The 17,442-nt window shown below is 42.1% G+C and overlaps 2 protein-coding genes across 4 annotated transcripts in view; both read left to right on the top strand.

Annotated features, from left to right (window-relative positions):
* Positions 1-3,521, top strand: part of wipf2a (WAS/WASL interacting protein family, member 2a) — a 37,781-nt gene extending 34,260 nt beyond the window's left edge. For all 3 annotated transcript variants that reach the window (XM_039801777.1, XM_039801786.1, XM_039801767.1), the window contains exons 8-9: positions 1,518-1,619; positions 3,342-3,521. In XM_039801777.1, coding sequence (XP_039657711.1) covers positions 1,518-1,619; positions 3,342-3,385 — 146 coding nt within the window. In that variant the 3' untranslated portion in view covers positions 3,386-3,521. The remainder of the gene's footprint in view (positions 1-1,517; positions 1,620-3,341) is intronic.
* A 6,034-nt stretch (positions 3,522-9,555) lies between these two features.
* On the top strand, positions 9,556-16,965 carry LOC120558891. The gene is made up of 5 exons (XM_039800227.1): positions 9,556-9,681; positions 11,053-11,397; positions 11,529-11,618; positions 13,086-13,190; positions 16,131-16,965. The coding sequence occupies exons 1-5, from the start codon at positions 9,630-9,632 to the stop codon at positions 16,265-16,267; spliced, it is 729 nt and encodes a 242-aa protein (XP_039656161.1). The 5' UTR covers positions 9,556-9,629; the 3' UTR covers positions 16,268-16,965.
* Positions 16,966-17,442: the final 477 nt, after the last annotated feature.

Raw genomic sequence — 17,442 nt, 5'->3', positions numbered from 1 at the left:
ACGTAAAAAGAAAATGGCGGTAAGCGGAATGCTAACGGGAGGTGATGGCCAGTTAGCAACAAAATGGCGCCATGATGGCTCGAGTTCTGAAGCGAAGCTTACCCCCTTGCTTGTCATAGTAGGAGAAGCACAGCTGACACTGATAAGCTTAACGATGGCTCAGTTCCAGCAGGTGTCCCAGTGAGATATTTCGGTGAGTCCCTCTCTGCCTCACTTAAACTTCACACCTTCAGTTTTAAATGCAGACTTTCTGTTTACATTTTGAGGCTCTTCTTTTTAAACTTTAAAACAGTCTGAAGTTAAAAGTCTTCTCCAAAACCACAGAGGACATTATACAGCTGTTTTCCTGCAGTGTCGTCATCCTAAACTGAACTCTTACTGTAAAACCGGTTTAGTAACCCTTTTTAATATCCGAAATATGTGTGATACTTCCGTGCAGCCCGACTTCTTTCCACCCTTCTGCACTTTGCACTAGTCACAACACGGAAATCTGGCAGAACGAGATTTCCGATGTGAAGAGACGAAGGAAAACTTAAAAAAACTTCTTTAAAATTAAGTGTTTGTACTGGCTGCTGATTTCGGCCTGAAATGAAATGCTGTGACTCCTACAAACCGCTAAGTTCTCTTTTTAAATCTACCAGTTATTCTCCTGTTGAACTAGTGTGTTATCTTTTTATTCTGGTATCTATGTAGTAGCATTCTCCTCTCGCCCTCAGGAGTTGTTAAAGCCCCTGAACACACACACACACACACACACACACACACACACAGCTGATTTCAGTTGATCTGGCTGAATAGACCTCTCCTTAAGTTGAAGTGGCTTAGATGGGAACTTATTAGGTCACAAATCTTTTCTACCAATAAGAATGGTAAAGCTGTCACTTGTCCCGCCCTAACTGGTGCATCAAGGCTGACAAGAGGCTCCTGAAGATGTCAATCAATCGCTCTACACGCACCCTTACCGTGCGTTCACGGGCGCGGTCCCCGATATTCCCAGGTGGCGTGAACGCACCCACCCAGTCCTGGGAAGAGGTCTAATCAGCCAGGTGAACTCCGAACACCTGTGTGGGAGCTCAGGGCCTTTTTAGCGTGGCTTCGGTTTCTGATCTTGTTGTGATAAAGGTGACTGTGATGAATGACCATAGATAGTCAAATGTTCCACCGCAGCCATGCAAAGTGAAGTTAAATCAGGAGGGCAGGGACGTTTCCTGGAAGACCGTCTGAACAAACGCTTACGCCCGTTTCACGCTAAGGGCTCAACCGGGGTCGACTTGGTGTCTGAACAGGTTAACCCGCGGCAATCAACTCGGCTCTGCGAATACAACAAGGCTGCTGAATGAGAGAGGCATCAGCCAGACGCAGAAAGGGGTCACGAATAAAGCTGAAGGTCCTGATAAAGCACTACACAAACGTGCATGACCGCAATAAAAACATGAGTGGTGTTGGGCTTTATTTATATATTTATTTATTTATTTTAATCTGCATCTTTTTTTTGTGTATTTTCTTTCTTCCCTCAGATGATTTTGAATCCAAGTTTAACTTCCACCCTATTGAAGATCTTCCACCTCCAGAGGAGTACAGGCATTTCAACAAGATCTACCCCAGCAAAAACGGCAAGGGTACGAGTACACTACGGAGTACTGTTGGGTTATTTTTAAACTCTTCTTTTATTTCAACTTTTCAACACTTTTATCTTGTCCTCGTCTTGGCTGCCTACGGGTACTTTTACATTTCCGTACTGCTCACTGAAAGAGTTGTTGTCAGACAAGTTTGGTGTATTTGCCCAGTAGAAGGGGGGGGGGGGAAGATGTGTGAAGTAAAAAACACTTTCGGCTTCTAGAGGAGAAAAATGTTTTTTTGACTCCGATGTTGCTGTTTAAGATTGCGCTGTGTGTCTGGAGGAAGTTTAGTTTCGTGTGATGAATAGAGCTGGTTTCACTGGGATTTTGTGTGTGTGCTTAATGTTAAAATATCTTAAGATTAACAGTTAATGATTTATGTTTTTATTTCACAACTGTTTTCTACGCTCAATGTTTGTTTTTTTAAGCCCTCAACATCGTCTTCCAGGCAGCGCTGCCTGGAAGACGATGTTGGGGGCTTAAAACAGCAAACACCTTTTCCTGCCTTGTGTGGGGCCTTGTTTGAGCTGTGCAGGAGGGAGGAAAATATCCCGTCACTGCTGGTTTTAAACATAAACACAAAGAAACACAAAGTCAAATACAATCAACAGCAGCTACATCTGATCTTGACTTTTATACATCTGATCCCGTCCAAGATTTATTTTTCTGAACTCTTCATTTAGTTCTTTCTCACTTCAATAAGAAGTGTGTGTGTGTGTGTCTTTATGTGTGTGTCTCTGTCTTGGTGTGTGTGTGTGTGTGTGTGTGTCTCTCTCTCTCTCTGTATGTGTGTCTCTGTGTGTGTGTGTGTCTGTGTCTCTCTCTCTCTCTCTCTCTCTGTATTTGTGTGTGTGTGTCTGGCTCTCTGTCTCTCTCTCTGTATTTGTGTGTGTGTGTGTGTCTCTCTCTCTCTCTCTCTCTCTCTCTCTCTCTCTCTCTCTCTCTGTGTGTCTCTGTGTATGTGTCTCTGTCTCTCTCTCTGTGTGTGTGTCTGGCTCTCTCTCTCTCTCTCTCTCTCTCTCTGTGTGTGTCTCTGTGTGTGTGTGTCTGTCTCTCTCTCTCTCTCTCTCTCTGTATTTGTGTGTGTGTGTCTGTCTCTCTCTCTCTCTCTCTCTCTGTATTTGTGTGTGTGTGTCTGTCTGTCTCTCTCTCTCTCTGTGTGTGTCTCTGTGTATGTGTCTCTGTCTCTCTCTCTGTGTGTGTCTCTCTCTGTGTGTGTGTCTGTCTCTCTCTCTCTCTCTCTCTCTGTATGTGTGTCTCTGTGTGTGTGTGTCTGTCTCTCTCTCTCTCTCTCTCTCTGTATTTGTGTGTGTGTGTCTGGCTCTCTGTCTCTCTCTCTGTATTTGTGTGTGTGTGTCTGTCTCTCTCTCTCTCTGTATTTGTGTGTGTGTGTGTCAGTCTCTCTCTCTCTCTCTCTCTGTGTGTGTCTCTGTGTATGTGTCTCTGTCTCTCTCTGTGTGTGTCTCTCTCTGTGTGTGTGTCTCTCTCTCTCTGTCTGTGTGTGTGTGTGTGTGTGTGTGTGTGTGTGTGTGTGTGTGTGTGTGTGTGTGTGTGTGTGTGTGTGTGTGTGTGTGTGTGTGTCTGTCTCTCTCTCTCTGTCTGTGTGTCTCTGTGTGTGTGTGTGTGTGTGTGTGTCTGTCTCTCTCTCTCTCTGTCTGTGTGTCTCTGTGTGTGTGCTCCCTGTAGTGACCCTCCATCTCGTTTCTCCTCCCTCCCTTTTAGGCGTGATGAGAGGAGCTCCTCCTGCCCCCCCGGTGGGGAGGTGAACGGACCCTCAGCTCAGGACTTTAACTCTCAGTCAGCCGACTCGACAGACGGACGGTTGGAGAGAGAGAGAGAGAGAGAGAGAGAGAGGGAGAGAGAGAGGGAGAGAGACAGGGAGAGAGACAGGGAGAGACAGAGAGAGAGAAAAAAGAGAGAGAGAAGAGAGGGAAAGAGAGGAGAGAGAGAGAGAGAGAGAGAGAGAGAGGACGGAGGAGAGAGAGAGAGAGAGAGGGAGAGAGAGAGGGAGAGAGACAGGGAGAGAGAGAGGGAGAGACAGAGAGAGAGGTGAAGAAGCACTCAAATCACACAACATACACACCAACACTAAAAGCTGGAAGCACAAAGTAAACACCACGACTCGCCGCTCACCTTCTGTCTTTGCACGAGAGAACAAACCAACCACTCGGAGGTCAGGACCGGACGCTCCGACCTCCGACCACCTCGACTGCTCCTCTGCTGCCGGGACGCAGAGGCTTCTGGTCAACAAACATATCAGGACCAAGCTCCGAACACTTCCAAAATCATCTGTGCATTCCACCTTCTTTCTTTTTTTTTTTAACGCATAATCGTGATACTAACGGTGGTTTTCATAATTCTGAATAACGTTTGACTTTATTATTTTGGTGTCGGGGTTAAAAGAAATTCAACACTACGAATGGAAAGTTTTGAATTCATGTTTTGAGCAGGTGGATTCCTACACAAAACTGATGATGCCATGAATGTGGGGGGCTTAACAGTTGATATTATTTTTTTATTTTTTTGGGGGGGGGTTATATTTTGTCTTAAATAGCCATTCCAGCAGTGCCAAGTGAGGGTGCGTTTTTGAAACAACTCTCTGTGTCAGTGTGCCAAAAGCAGGTGGAGTCAGATGAACTCCAACAGGACAGTTTCCATACACATTTTAAATATAATTGACATGTTTTGAATAATTCCTCTCAATTATGGACGAAAAGCATTCATAGAAAGCTGGCCAAGTTATGACCGATGCCTTGCCTGGTCATTTTACATTTACACTTCGACAGGGACTATTTCCTGCTTCTTCTTTTTCTTTTTTTTTTGTGTATCCCCTACATTCCTTAAGTCAGGGGTGTTTTATATTTCCATCTTCAGGCGATGTTGCACGGCAGATAAACTGCTAAACCGAGACACTGTGCATGATATCTTATTTATGCACTTATGACCACAGAAGACCCTGGGGGGGGGGGGGTCACAGTTCAAAAAATAATCTAGAAAAACTAAGAGGGTTCATTCCTAATTTTTACCTTTTTTGTGTTTGACAAACTGTAGTTCATGTAGTCCGCGTCTCTCTCTCCGAACCCACCGGGGTTCCTGTGAGGTAACAACACTAAGTTAATGTGTGTGTGTACGTTGTGTACATTGTGTACATACCCAAGTATGTTTGATTTAAGCTACATCTGCACTACTACGGTTCTTCTTTTGCTACGTTTTCGCCTCGCGCCCCCTCTACTGCCCCTAAAACGGAGACATTTGGAAAACACTGCTGCTCTGTTATGGTTTAAACACTCGGGGGGGTTGCGTACTAGTCTGGACCGGCACAAACGGAGACGCTTGGAAACGAGGACGCACGTCCGTCAGTCTTATCGGTGAGGTAGCGTACAGACCTTTCGGTAACCGTTCCACCTCGTTGTCGCCCCAAGCTAATTAATCCCTGCTCTTACTTTTCCCCCTTGTTGTTCTTTCTCCAAAGTAGTTTCTGTGTTTTCAACTTCTACGTCCGTTATTACCAACCGCAGAGCAACGTCAGACAATCGGCTTCCTGTTTACAGCGTCACGCACGTGCCCAGCGTGTGCGTGAACGGTCATGTGATATGCGTTGTCAGACGTGTTAGTATGGATGGAGATTAAGATGGTGTGACGCAACGAGAAGCGACCGTTCAGTCTAAACAACGGATTGAGATGAGCGTAGCTATAACAGCAAGTTTTATCCGAATTAGAAAGTATTCCTTCTTTGAAAGAAGAGCAAAAAAAAAAAAAACGACACTGGAGGCTTTTCTCGGAGGAAAAGATGTTTTTGCTCTTCTCCCGACTGGTTTCGGCAAGAGTTTGATCTGATTGGTTGATTTGGCCCCGTCTATCACCAACTATGGGTGGTAGATAGACAGATGGTTTATCCAATCGGCTAACCAGGATTTTCGCCCCCTTCCCAAAAGTTCTCCAACGGAAAGTTCCCAGATGGATATGCCGAGCAAATGCGAATCCATCTGGCGGAGTCAGGTTAGATTAGTTCTGCTACTGGAGCTTAAACTGTGTGTTGTGTGGACGCTGCTTAAAAACAAATAAAAATAAACCATAGCAGTGTAGATGTAGCCTTAGCTGTAGGTTTGCAGTGCAGAGTGTGGGAGGTGTTTATAAGGGATCCTTTATCTAACTTTCTGTCCACACAAGTCGGTCTAAAAGCTCAACTCTGTTCTGAATCCTCCCCATCACTACTTTGCTACTGGTGTCCCTTTTTATTTGATAGGACTGTACAGCCAGAGGAGGACGATATATATATTGTTTTATTGCTATGCAAGGAGCAGTTTGTGCAGATTGTAGTTGGTAGCAGCTAACCAAAAGAAGAAGAAAAAAAATGAACACTTAAGTGCCAGAGAAACTGTTAAAGCAGGTGGAGGTTATTTTACTTTTCTTTAAAACACTAATATCACTTCATATTCAACCTAAGATGAACAAAAAGTAATGCTGAGATTCTCAGTGCTGCAGCGCCCCCTGCTGGTCCAGCCTTACACACATCTGTTCTCACTCATCGGTACCAGTGCTTTTTATTATCTTTGGTTCATTTTTAGGGGGGGAAAGATGGCGACAACAAGGTAAATAAGAAACAAGTTTATTTGAAAATGCAATAAATATTGTATATTTACATTAAGGAGTATGGTAATCATAGTTATTGATCTATTTTTATGTTGTAAAAAGCTTGTAATATAGGAAAGAGAAATGATTATAACAATGTTCCCGGTCTGATGGACTCTCTGTAGCACGTCTCTGGATGTTTTGGCCTTCAGGGTGAATAAGACGTGTGTGTGTGTGTGTGTGTGTGTGTGTGTGTGTGTGTGTGTGTGTGTGTGTGTGTGTGTGTGTGTGTGTGTGTGTGTGTGTGTGTGTGTGTGTGTGTGTGTGTGTGTGTGTGTGTGTGTGTGTGTGTGTGTGTGTGTGTGTGTGTGTGTGTGTGTGTGTGTGTTTTTTTGCCAACGAGCCAACATTTTGGGGGGTCCTGTTTGTATAAATCTGTGTGGTGGGTTCTGTAGTGAAGGTGTGGGTGGCAGATGAAAACACAATTGAACTTCACTCCCGACACGTTTTGTGTCTCCTCCTGTCGTCACCGCGTCCGCTCTCGGAGCAGGAACCCTGTGGTCATTTCATGTTAATCAACCATGTTTTTACCATTTTGAAATCGTTTCAAATAAATATGGGGAAAAAGGGTAACTGATGCACCGTGTTTTTGTCTTCTCTTCCTGCTCTGATTCTGTGTTTTAATAATATAATAAGTGTGTTTCATTTGTAGTCATTTGGGGGGGTGAGTATTTGAATCCTTTAGTGAAGTAAAGGGGCAATAGTACACTGTCAGCTACACAAACAATTCATTTTATTATAGCTGTGAATAGCGCTGCAACTAACTATTACTTTCTTAGTCGAATTTATCTGTTGATTATTTCCCGGGTAAGCGTGCAGTTTAGTGTCCCAAATTCTAGGGCTGCTCCCTCTTAGTCGATTAGTCGACTAATCGGTCGTTTTGGTCTTAGTCAACTTAGATTTCTTTAGTCCATTAGTCATGTTTTATGCTTTTTTCATGCTGAATGACTTATTTCCAAGAAACGTACGAGCACATCTCTGGTAAACACAAGAATTAAAGTGGTGCTTTTGCAGGACTCTTTGCGGAGAAACTCAGATTCACAGATCTGTCGATTAAATCAACTAATCGATTAGTCGATGCAACTGAATGAGTGTTAGTTGACTAAGAATTTCTTCAATCGAGCACAGCCCTACCAAATTCCACTATGGCCACGCCAATATCTGCCCTACGAAGCAGCTTGATTGGTTGGGGTTAGGCATTTGACCTCGAGTGGTTAAGGTTAGGATAGCCGATTGGTCAGGGGATGGGACCTGAACCAATGGGGTTACGTTACGGGGAATTTGGGACACTAAACTGCACGTATACCTATTTCCCGATTAGCTGTTTGGTGGATCAGTGTTTCCCAAAAAGCCCAAGAGGACGTCCTCAAATGTCTGGTTTTGTCCACAACTCAAATATATTCAGTTTACTGTCACAGGAGAGAAGAAACTAGAACAATATTCACATTTAAGAAGTTGGAATCGGAGAAATGTAGCTTTTTTTCATTAAAAAATGACAAACCGATTAAGCAATTATGAAAATGGTTGCTTATTAATTTAATAGTTGACAACTAATCGATTAATCTTTACAACTCTACTTGTGAACTTGTAACTTGTCTGGTACTCACTCTAAATGTATTTTCAGATCAGTGCATTAACATAAAAGTAGAAACTTGTGTTGTCACTGTTTAAGTTTAAACTTCATCTGAGATTTATAGTTTTAGTTTACAGTGTGTGTGTGTGTAAAATCAAACATTTGCTCTGCGATGTTAAGAATTTGCCTCGAAATACAAACTTGCTAAACATGCAAAAACCATTCTCATGTACAATACTTGAGTTTAAATATTTAGTTCACTTACCAAATTACAGATTACGTCCTTCATAAATGTAATCTGTAATTCCTAAGAGTTAGTTACATTCCCCCACTGCGTTACTGTAAATGCACCAACTGTCAAAGCTAAGATTCAGGTTAAAGGTCCATCATCATAACTTGTTTGTGCTCATTTATAAATGCCATGGTGTTTTTAATTCCAAAATAAGTGAACTGTATTTGTGTTGCTTTGGCAGTGAAGAACTGTTTATAACTCTACTAGTGGCTTTAATATGAAAGAAGAATGTGGAGAGACCAGACCGTCCATTCATATATACAAGTCACTGGGAGAGACTGTGAGACCGTTGATTATTCCGCCAAAAAAGTAGATCATTGAAACGATTAAAACTCCCGCGAACCCCTCAGCCAATAGGATCCGCCGGATGCCCGAAAACGGCGCGAAAGGGGCCGGACATCCGTTAAGAAAATACCCTAAAACATGTTCAACATGTGGACTGCTCTGAAGTCTCAGACCAGGTAAAAATCTACTTTACACCTTCTTTTTTATTAAAACAATCAGTTTTTACAACGCAGGGTTTGGCTGGACTTTGTAGGTTAATGTTATTGAAGAAAAAAAAGCTAAAGTGTGTTTATTATTTATTCAATTAAATGCATTATATTGATTGATTGATTAATTGATGCAGCTTATAAGGGGATCAACGTTATGTGTTTACTTAATGCAGGAAATATTCATATTTGCCTGTGAAACTGTAGTATGATGTGCAGTAGTGACACAATGCTCCAACACCAAAAATATATCGGCTTAACGAGATATAGTTCAAACTAATTAAATGCCCTTTTATTGCCAATAAGTAGCTAGCAAGTTAACAATTACAAGGCATTTGCTTTGGTTGTTGGTGCATACACAAACACATTCAACACTCAGCTATATGAAATAAACAAATACAGAAACAAATATGTACATTTAACTGTTCATCATTAATAGTGAAACAAAAAATCTGTATTGAAGCGGACTATCATGTCGCTGCTTTGTAGTCGCTCCTGTCACATTTTCGGGGGTAGACTGAGAGACTCCTAATGTAACGACAGCTTGACTGTAGTGACTGCAGTCAAGCTATCGTTACATAGTTGAACGATGAACGACCCATGCAACGTTGATTGTCGGTGTAAAACGTGAACGTTAGTCCGCCAGTATGGCATGTGTAGTTGTAAAACTTAAACCATCTCCTCCTCCTGTGTTGTCCTTGTGAGAGGGTCCTGTAGAAACACAGCCCGGGCTGCTCCCTCTTCGGTTTATGCACCAGTTGAACCTCAACTATCTCACATTTTGGCTTCAGGGTGCGTTGACAGCTGAGCGAACTCATGGATGTGTTAAGACCATTGACATATATATTAAGGTTAAGACGTGACGTTTGCATGAAACGACGTGACGTGACGTAACGTGACGTGGGGGACGTCTTTATTCTAGTTGGCCGGTGACATTCCGCGCCAAGTCTGGTTTTAGTTATTTTCCCGGAAACCTTACCACGACGTAGTGGACGAAAACAAGTTTTAATCATCTTTTAATAATGACCGTGACACAGCTGGTAGCTCTACTGATTATCTTACCGATCGCTGCGGGTAAGCTTACTTCTGACTTCGGTTAAAACCCGGAAACTAAGTCTTGTGTAGTAACATTGTTACTGTTTGGGGACGGCTTCGTCTTTAGTTACATTAGCAGGCTACTTATTAGTATGCGGGGTTAAGCCTTTAAACTTTAAGGATACATGTTGTTGAGCTTTATGTTGTCAGTTGACCGAAACATTTATCAATACTTACTTTTAATCTTGTTGTTGTGATTTAGTCATAATGCTTTCTTGCTTTAGCTAGTGTAGTGTTGTAGTGTTTGATCTTGGTGTTATTATTGCCTCACTGTTCTGTACCGAAGGTGGACAATAAGAACCAATAATAATAATAATAATAACCAATAATAATAAGTGCTCATGTACAAAATAAGTATAAAACAAGAAATATAAGAGTTAAATCAACACCTGAAAGAGTGTCAGCAAGAAATAGCATTGTTTTATTACTGTAGGACAGCTGTTTGTTAGTGTTTCCTCCCTGTTGTGTGTCAGTTTATGACTTTAAACGTTTGTATTTGAGGTGCATTATTTCCATGCTGGAGTAGTTGCACTGCATTAAGATAATGTAATTAATAGTGGGTTTATTGTTATTAAGATAATGTAATTAATAGTGGGTTTATTGTTATTAAGATAATGTAATTAATAGTGGGTTTATTGTTATTAAGATAATGTAATTAATAGTGGGTTTATTGTTATCTGCTACAGAATGCTTAGCCTCTATGTCAAGATCACAGTTGGCCTATATAGGAACTCAAGAAATACAGTTCAATCACAACTGAGAATATGCCTTGTTAGAAAGCCCACACTGTTAATGTATTGTTACATTGTTAATTGAGATAAGTTCTATTCAGTAATAGCCAGTTCTCTGTTAGTTTCTATATGTCCTACGCTCTTGAACGTACCATAGCCGTTCCGATACTATTGAATGCACCACATGTGAAACGCCGTGCTGTTACGCTAGTTCACAACCCAATATCTCCTTTTTATGCCTGATTGTGTGTGTGTGTGTGAATAGAGGTGAATAAATATATTAGGTTGTTTTGCAGCGAAGTGTCAGCTCCGTTTCATGGGGTGTTCGAACCTGCCCCCGCTTCCAAAAAAAAAAAAAAAAAAATCCTAAATGAAACACTGCAATGACTATTGCTTTCATTGTATTTCATATCACACAATATCTGTTCTCCTGTAACTTCCGTGAGCAAAAAGTAAAAAAATAAATAAAATAAAACATGCGGTTACTGTCGCAGCCCTGTTGTTGGGGTGGAGCAGCACATTCTTCATTTTAGGAATAGTTGGAGAACTGAATGTAAACCATCAACTCTGGTCCTTCAGAGGTGTTAAAGCTGTGTGAATGTTATGTCTGTTTCTCCAGGAGAGCATCGTCTCACCTGTCCTCAGACCAAAGAGGCAGCAGAAAGTCATGATGTCATTATACGGTGTGGTCTGGACCCCCCCGTCGACTTGTCTGACTACACGCTGGATGTGGCGAGAGATGACCTTGATATCAATGATAATGATGTCTACTCTTATCGAAATGGAAAGGACCAACCAGATGATCAGATGGCTCGATACAGAGGCAGAACAACTCTCAACCATGAAGACCTGATCAGAGGCATCGTGAAGCTGAAGATCTCCTCAGTAACTCTGTCTGATAGTGGTCCATATAAAGTCTTTCTCATAAAGCTGGGAGCCCATTCTGTTATTAACATCACTGTTGGTAAGCTGCATGCTGAGTTTATTAGGTTCATTCAGATACTAAAAATGATTCTCAGAATAGTTGATATCCTGATGAAGTTTGTTCCTGATTTGAGAACATTTTTGTCTTTTTGTTTTTTCTTTTTAAAACAGTTTCCAAAGACCAAGCGAACAGGACAAAAGGAATTGATTCCCCCACATCTGGACCTCCAGTGGGAGAAGAGACAGAGTCAGACCATCGGGGTAAATGTCTTTGTTACTCTTCATCCTACCGCCTCTTTCAGTAAAAGATCATCTGACTGTGGGAGCTGTGTGTAAATGTTTGTTCTTCTTTAAAGGAACACGCAGACTTCTTGGGACTTTGTCTTATTCCCTGTATCGCCCAGAGTTAGATAAGTCCATACATCTCTGTGCGCGTTGTAACTCTGTCTGATGCACCCACCGCTAGCCTAGCTTAGCACAGATCCTGGAGGTAACCAGCTCCATCTAGCCTAGCTTAGCACAGATCCTGGAGGTAACTGGCTCCATCTAGCCTAGCTTAGCACAGATCCTGGAGGTAACCGGGCTCCATCTAGCCTAGCTCAGCACAGATCCTGGAGGTAACCGGCTCCATCTAGCCTAGCTTAGCACAGATCCTGGAGGTAACCGGCTCCATCTAGCCTAGCTTAGCACAGATCCTGGAGGTAACCGGGCTCCATCTAGCCTAGCTCAGCACAGATCCTGGCGGTAACCGGCTCCATCTAGCCTAGCTTAGCACAGATCCTGGAGGTAACCGGCTCCATCTAGCCTACTGCTCCCAATAAGTGACAAAATAACTCCAACATGTTCCTGTTAACATGTTGTGATTTGTAGAGTCTCAGCGTGTACAAATAACAAGGTCACATGACACACAGCCATCTTCTAACCGTATACATACTGAGGTGAGGAGCAGAGAGTAACAACGGGGCTTCTCAGGTGTTGCACTAATCACTCCGCCCAAGTAGCAGTGCTTCGCCTTCTGAGAATATAGTTCCCAGTAGCGCTGAACGATTTTGGAAAATAATGTAATATAATATGCGATTTAATATGCGATTATTTTTTAAGCTCTTTATCTTCTGTATTATTAAAACAAAGACGAGCAATAACTCGTTGTATAGTATGAACAACACACGATTAGATAGATTAAACTAACCGTTCTCTCCTGGAGGCCACAGGTCTGGACGTGATGATGAAATGAGGTGATGCATGAATTTATATGAATGACATCTTTTATTTAACTACTTCAGTCCCACAGTAGTAGATTGAGCACTGACCAAGCCTGGTGGAAACATTCATATAAAAGTCAGAAACAAATCACACAAACTAAAGTGCAGATTGCAGAAATAATAATAAAAACAAATATGTGCAATTAATCATTCAGCCCTAGTTCCCAGTATGATGAGAAGGATATGTATGGACTTATCTAACTCTGGGGGATACGGTGAATAAGACAAAGTCCCAATAAGTCGGTGTGTTCCTTTAAATCCCGACCAGTACACTATGATGAATGAATAACAGTGAAGAGGAGGACCTCAGAGACACACTGGTTTGGGATAAACTATTCCAGCCAGAGAATAGGTTCTGAGAGGATACTTTAATTTTGGAGCAGGGAGATTCTGACAGTGTTGATAAATCCTGGATCATCTTTTGAAACTGTCCTTCTAAACTCAACTCTGTCTGATATTTCTTCAGACTCTGCAAAGGAGGAATCTGTCTGGAAAATAGTGCTGGGCTGTGTCTGTGGTGTTGCTGCTGCTGTTGTTGTTCTTCTTCTCCTGGTCAAACGTGGAGTCATCCGTAAGTTACAAACTGCTTTACAGCATTTATTATCAGTGGGGAAAGTAACTCTGTACATTTACTCCTTAAAGGGGTGATAGAATGCAAAACCGATTTTACCCTGTCATAGTTGAATAATGACAGTTCGGTGGGTAAATAGGACATACATAGAAGCTCAAAATCCCACTGACACCCCTTTACTATGAAAATTTCATATTTTGAAACTGCCGCTGAAAACGGGCGAATCCCAACAAAGCTGGAAGTTGACGTCAACCTCCCAAAAACCGGAACCTTTGTCAGCCCTTGGGTGTATTAAGAGAACGGTCACGCCCCAATATTTACATAGGCTACACAACTGACCTGAGATCAGGTAGTCTTCTGAATCTAGCTAGGTCAGGCAGATCTCTGCTATTCCATTACAAAATTCACTTCTGAAACTTTTTCATGCGAGAAATCAACTATATAAAGCTCAAATATGGGCCGGTTTACGAAAATGGATGGCTAATTGCAACTTTTGTCCGACTGTGTGTCGGAGTTCAGCGTCGGTTCTCCCTGTGTAACTGCCTCGCCGCCCGGCCTGCCTTCCTTCACAGACCCCGGCCTGCTGTGAGGTACTTGGAGCGCTCGTCGACCGGCGACGCCCACAGCACTCCATACCCACGCAAAGTCACCGTCTCTTGGGCTAATGACAACCAAATGCCCCTGCCCTGACAGAGCTCCAGGGCCTGCAACTCCCCTCTTCCTGCTAGCTAAATGCCCGGTGTATGTGAGTGAGAGCGCGGTCAGCGAGCTTGTTACGCCAGCAATCTCTTACCACCGGTTTCAGTTAATCTTATAATGTGTGTAATTATAATGTGTTGAGTTATTTAAACAAACGATTGGGGAAATAAACGCCACTTGTCCGCGAGTCTCATTGATAGAGCCTGCTGCTGGATGTAGCTCTATCAATGAGAGCTAGCTAGCCTCCTCTTAGAATTCCTCTGGAATTCACAAATATTCATTAACTTGAAATCGGACACCGTTGTTAGCTTTATAAGATATTTAGTTAGATGTTCTATACGTGGTGTGACGAAATTCAAACTGTAAATATAGCTACTCGGAATGACGCCGAAAATGAAGCTAACTATCCATGATTTGTATCTACACAGGTAGCTAGGATTGAAGGGACAGTTGCAGCTAACGGAAGCCCTACACTTCACAAATATGCATTAATTTGAAATCGGACACCGTTGTTAGCTTTATAAGACATTTAGCTAGATGTTGTATACGTGGCGTGACGAAATTCAAACTGTAAATATACTCGAATTACGACCAAAAATGAAGCTAACTATCCGTGATTTGTAGCTACCAATCTAGCTACATCCAGCCGCAGGCTCTATCAATGGGACTCACGGACAAGCGGCATGTATTTCCCCAATCGTTTGTTTAAATAACTCAACACATTATAATTACACACATTAAAAGAGTAACTGGAACCTGTGGTAAGAGATTGCTGGCGTAACAAGCTCGCTGACCGCGCTCTCACTCACACACACCGGGCATTTAGCTAGCAGGAAGAGGGGAGTTGCAGGCCCTGGAGCTCTGTCAGGGCAGCGGTGTTTGGTTGTCATTAGCCCAAGAGACGGTGACTTTGCGCGGGTGTGGAGTGCAGTGGGCTGCCAGCTCCAAGTACCTCAGAGCAGGCCGGGGTCTGTGAAGGAAGGAAGGCAGGCCGGGCGGCGAGGCAGTTACACAGGCAGCACCGGCGCTGAACTCCGACACACAGTCCGACAAAATTTGCAATTAGCCATCCATTTTCATAAAGCGGCCCATATTTGAGCTTTATATAGTTGATTTCTCGCATTAAAAAGTTTCAGAAGTGAATTTTGTAATGGAATAGCCCGATAAACAATGTATAACTTTGCAGTGTCTGAAATATGAGAGTCTCCCATGTGTTTCTATGTGGTTTGCTCAAACCAATCAGCACGTAGCTCATTCTGAATATTCATCAGCATACCATATTTGGAAGAAAAGCTCTTGTTCCAAATAGAGCCATATTCACAGGGTAGTTAAGGGCCTAATAAAATAGCATTTGGGCAATTTTCAGCCCAACCAATGTTACATACCCCATTAGGAGACCTTAAGGAACAGTGTAAAATACCCTATATAATCATTCTATCACCCCTTTAACACCCAGAAAGATATATATATATATATAATGTATGTATGTATGTGTGTATGTGTGTGTGTGTGTGTGTGTGTGTGTGTGTATATGTGTATGTGTGTGTGTGTGTGTGTGTGTGTGTGTGTGTGTGTGTGTGTGTGTGTGTGTGTGTGTGTGTGTCTTATATTGGAACCAACAGACCCAATCACAGTGTTTGTTAACTCTCCATTTTCAAAGTTTCTATATCAGAACATTTGGGTTTACTTTTACCTAATTGCCCAAAAATACAGTAACACGTTGTTGCTAGGGCGTGACCTGCACGCTCTGCATGCACAGCAAACCACCAATCACAATTAATGTTGATCAATTTATTTATCCAACAACCAAAGCTGGCCCCGCTAGTCAACCACAACCTAAAATTTGGAGGAAGCAACATGCATTATAAATATCATTGTCTTTAGCCTGGATTTATAGTATTATATGAATACAATGGTGTCATGTCAGTCAGTGTATTTCTACCTAATTTCCTCCCAAATCTCTTCAGAAGAGTAGTCCCAGCGCTTACTTGCTCTGGTGTTTGTAAAGCATTAAAGTTCATCAAAGACTGGTTCACATAAGAAAAGTTCCTTTTTAATTTTTATTTACGCATCTACGTAGATGCACTCTCCTACAAAATTACCCCAGTAGTCGAGAATGATTCAGTATTTCTAAATAGAGCTATATATATGTCATCTTGTAAAAATTAGTCTACTTCCAATCTGGTGCAGCCCTCCTGTTGAGATGTAGTGTGTCAAAAAGTGGTTTCCATGTTCTCACAGGGATCTGTAAGAAGACGACAGAAGCCGCGACGAGGCCAAACAACTTTATAGTGAGATACCTGAGCACCCCGACAACCGAGGATAACGTAGACCCACACAGCGCTGCAGAACACGGTCTGAGAGAGTTGGTGGTCTGAGAGAGTTGGTGGTCTGAGAGAGTTGGTGGTCTGAGAGAGTTGGTGGTCCGAGACGATACCCAGTCATCCCCTCAACCATAAAAACATCCAAACTGCACCAGCTTAAGGAAAGCTTTTTACTCAACAACAGCAAAGTCAATCTAATTACAAAGTAAAATATCACGAGTAACACATTTTACAATCAGACAGACACACACACACACACACACACACACACACACACACACACATATATACATACTTTATTGGTCATCCAGAAAAGTGCGACACCTTCTGTCCTTTTGGCCTTTGATTCAGATTAGAAAAAAACTCCAAAAGAAACGGTAGAAACCTGAGGAAGAGACACTGAGGAGGGATTCTACTCTCTGGGTGGATGGATGTCATGTGTACAGAATGACCAAAGAAATTAACCGTTAAGGTCTTTATAGACAAACGGGAGAAGCTTAAAATCAAATCTGAACTGTAACCATGGTAATGATCATCTCATCTGACTCTCATCTGAGCAAATAAGCTTATTTCCTAAATGTCTACTTCTTTTTAAATGACTTTATGTGCTCACAGGGAAAAACGGAATCACTTTCTAGAGCAGGGGTTTTCAAACTTTTTGTGTGTGTGGACTAGAGCTGGGCGAGAAAATCTAATATCACGATATTTTTGACCAAATACCTTGATATCGATACCGCAACGATGTAGTGTTGACTATCGGTGCTTTCACAAAATATTTACACGATGAGATTTTTGATAAATAATCATCAGTAATGTGGATATAGTGACTAAGTGGGTAAAGGTGAATAATAGAACAGTTACAACAGTCTGGTGAGTTCAGAAAAGTACATCACTTTACTGTGATGCAGCATTTAAAACCAGGAAAAGACACTTCTGTCATATCACGATATTACTAGCACTAAAACTATACCTGGTCATCGCATCAGTACAACAGGCTCGTTAAAAGAGAGTTTACTGCACACAACGGCTGCCACATATTTAATTTATTTATTTACTTCAGCGCCCGAGGGCATAATCGGCTTCGTTTCAACAACAGGCTTATTCCCATAGCGATGGAGCATTAAATCTCTACAGTAATAAAAACACTTTGATATAGTCAAAATTTCAAAACCTTTGGCGATTTTAGGGTTATGGTTAGGGCCGAGCACCACTATCCTATTTTAGTAATC

This window comes from Perca fluviatilis, chromosome 1 (assembly GCF_010015445.1).
Source record: "Perca fluviatilis chromosome 1, GENO_Pfluv_1.0, whole genome shotgun sequence".
NCBI lineage: Eukaryota > Metazoa > Chordata > Actinopteri > Perciformes > Percidae > Perca > Perca fluviatilis.
The sequence above is the reverse complement of the archived record's forward strand: the minus strand, read 5'-3'. Positions and strand labels throughout refer to the sequence as shown.

Coding starts and splice junctions, on each gene's coding strand:
- LOC120558891 (XM_039800227.1), top strand. CDS start 9,630: ATGACCGTGACACAGCTGGTAGCTCTACTGATTATCTTACCGATCGCT. Junction 9,682..11,052: donor TATCTTACCGATCGCTGCGG/GTAAGCTTACTT, acceptor CTGTTTCTCCAG/GAGAGCATCGTCTCACCTGT. Junction 11,398..11,528: donor TGTTATTAACATCACTGTTG/GTAAGCTGCATG, acceptor TTTTTAAAACAG/TTTCCAAAGACCAAGCGAAC.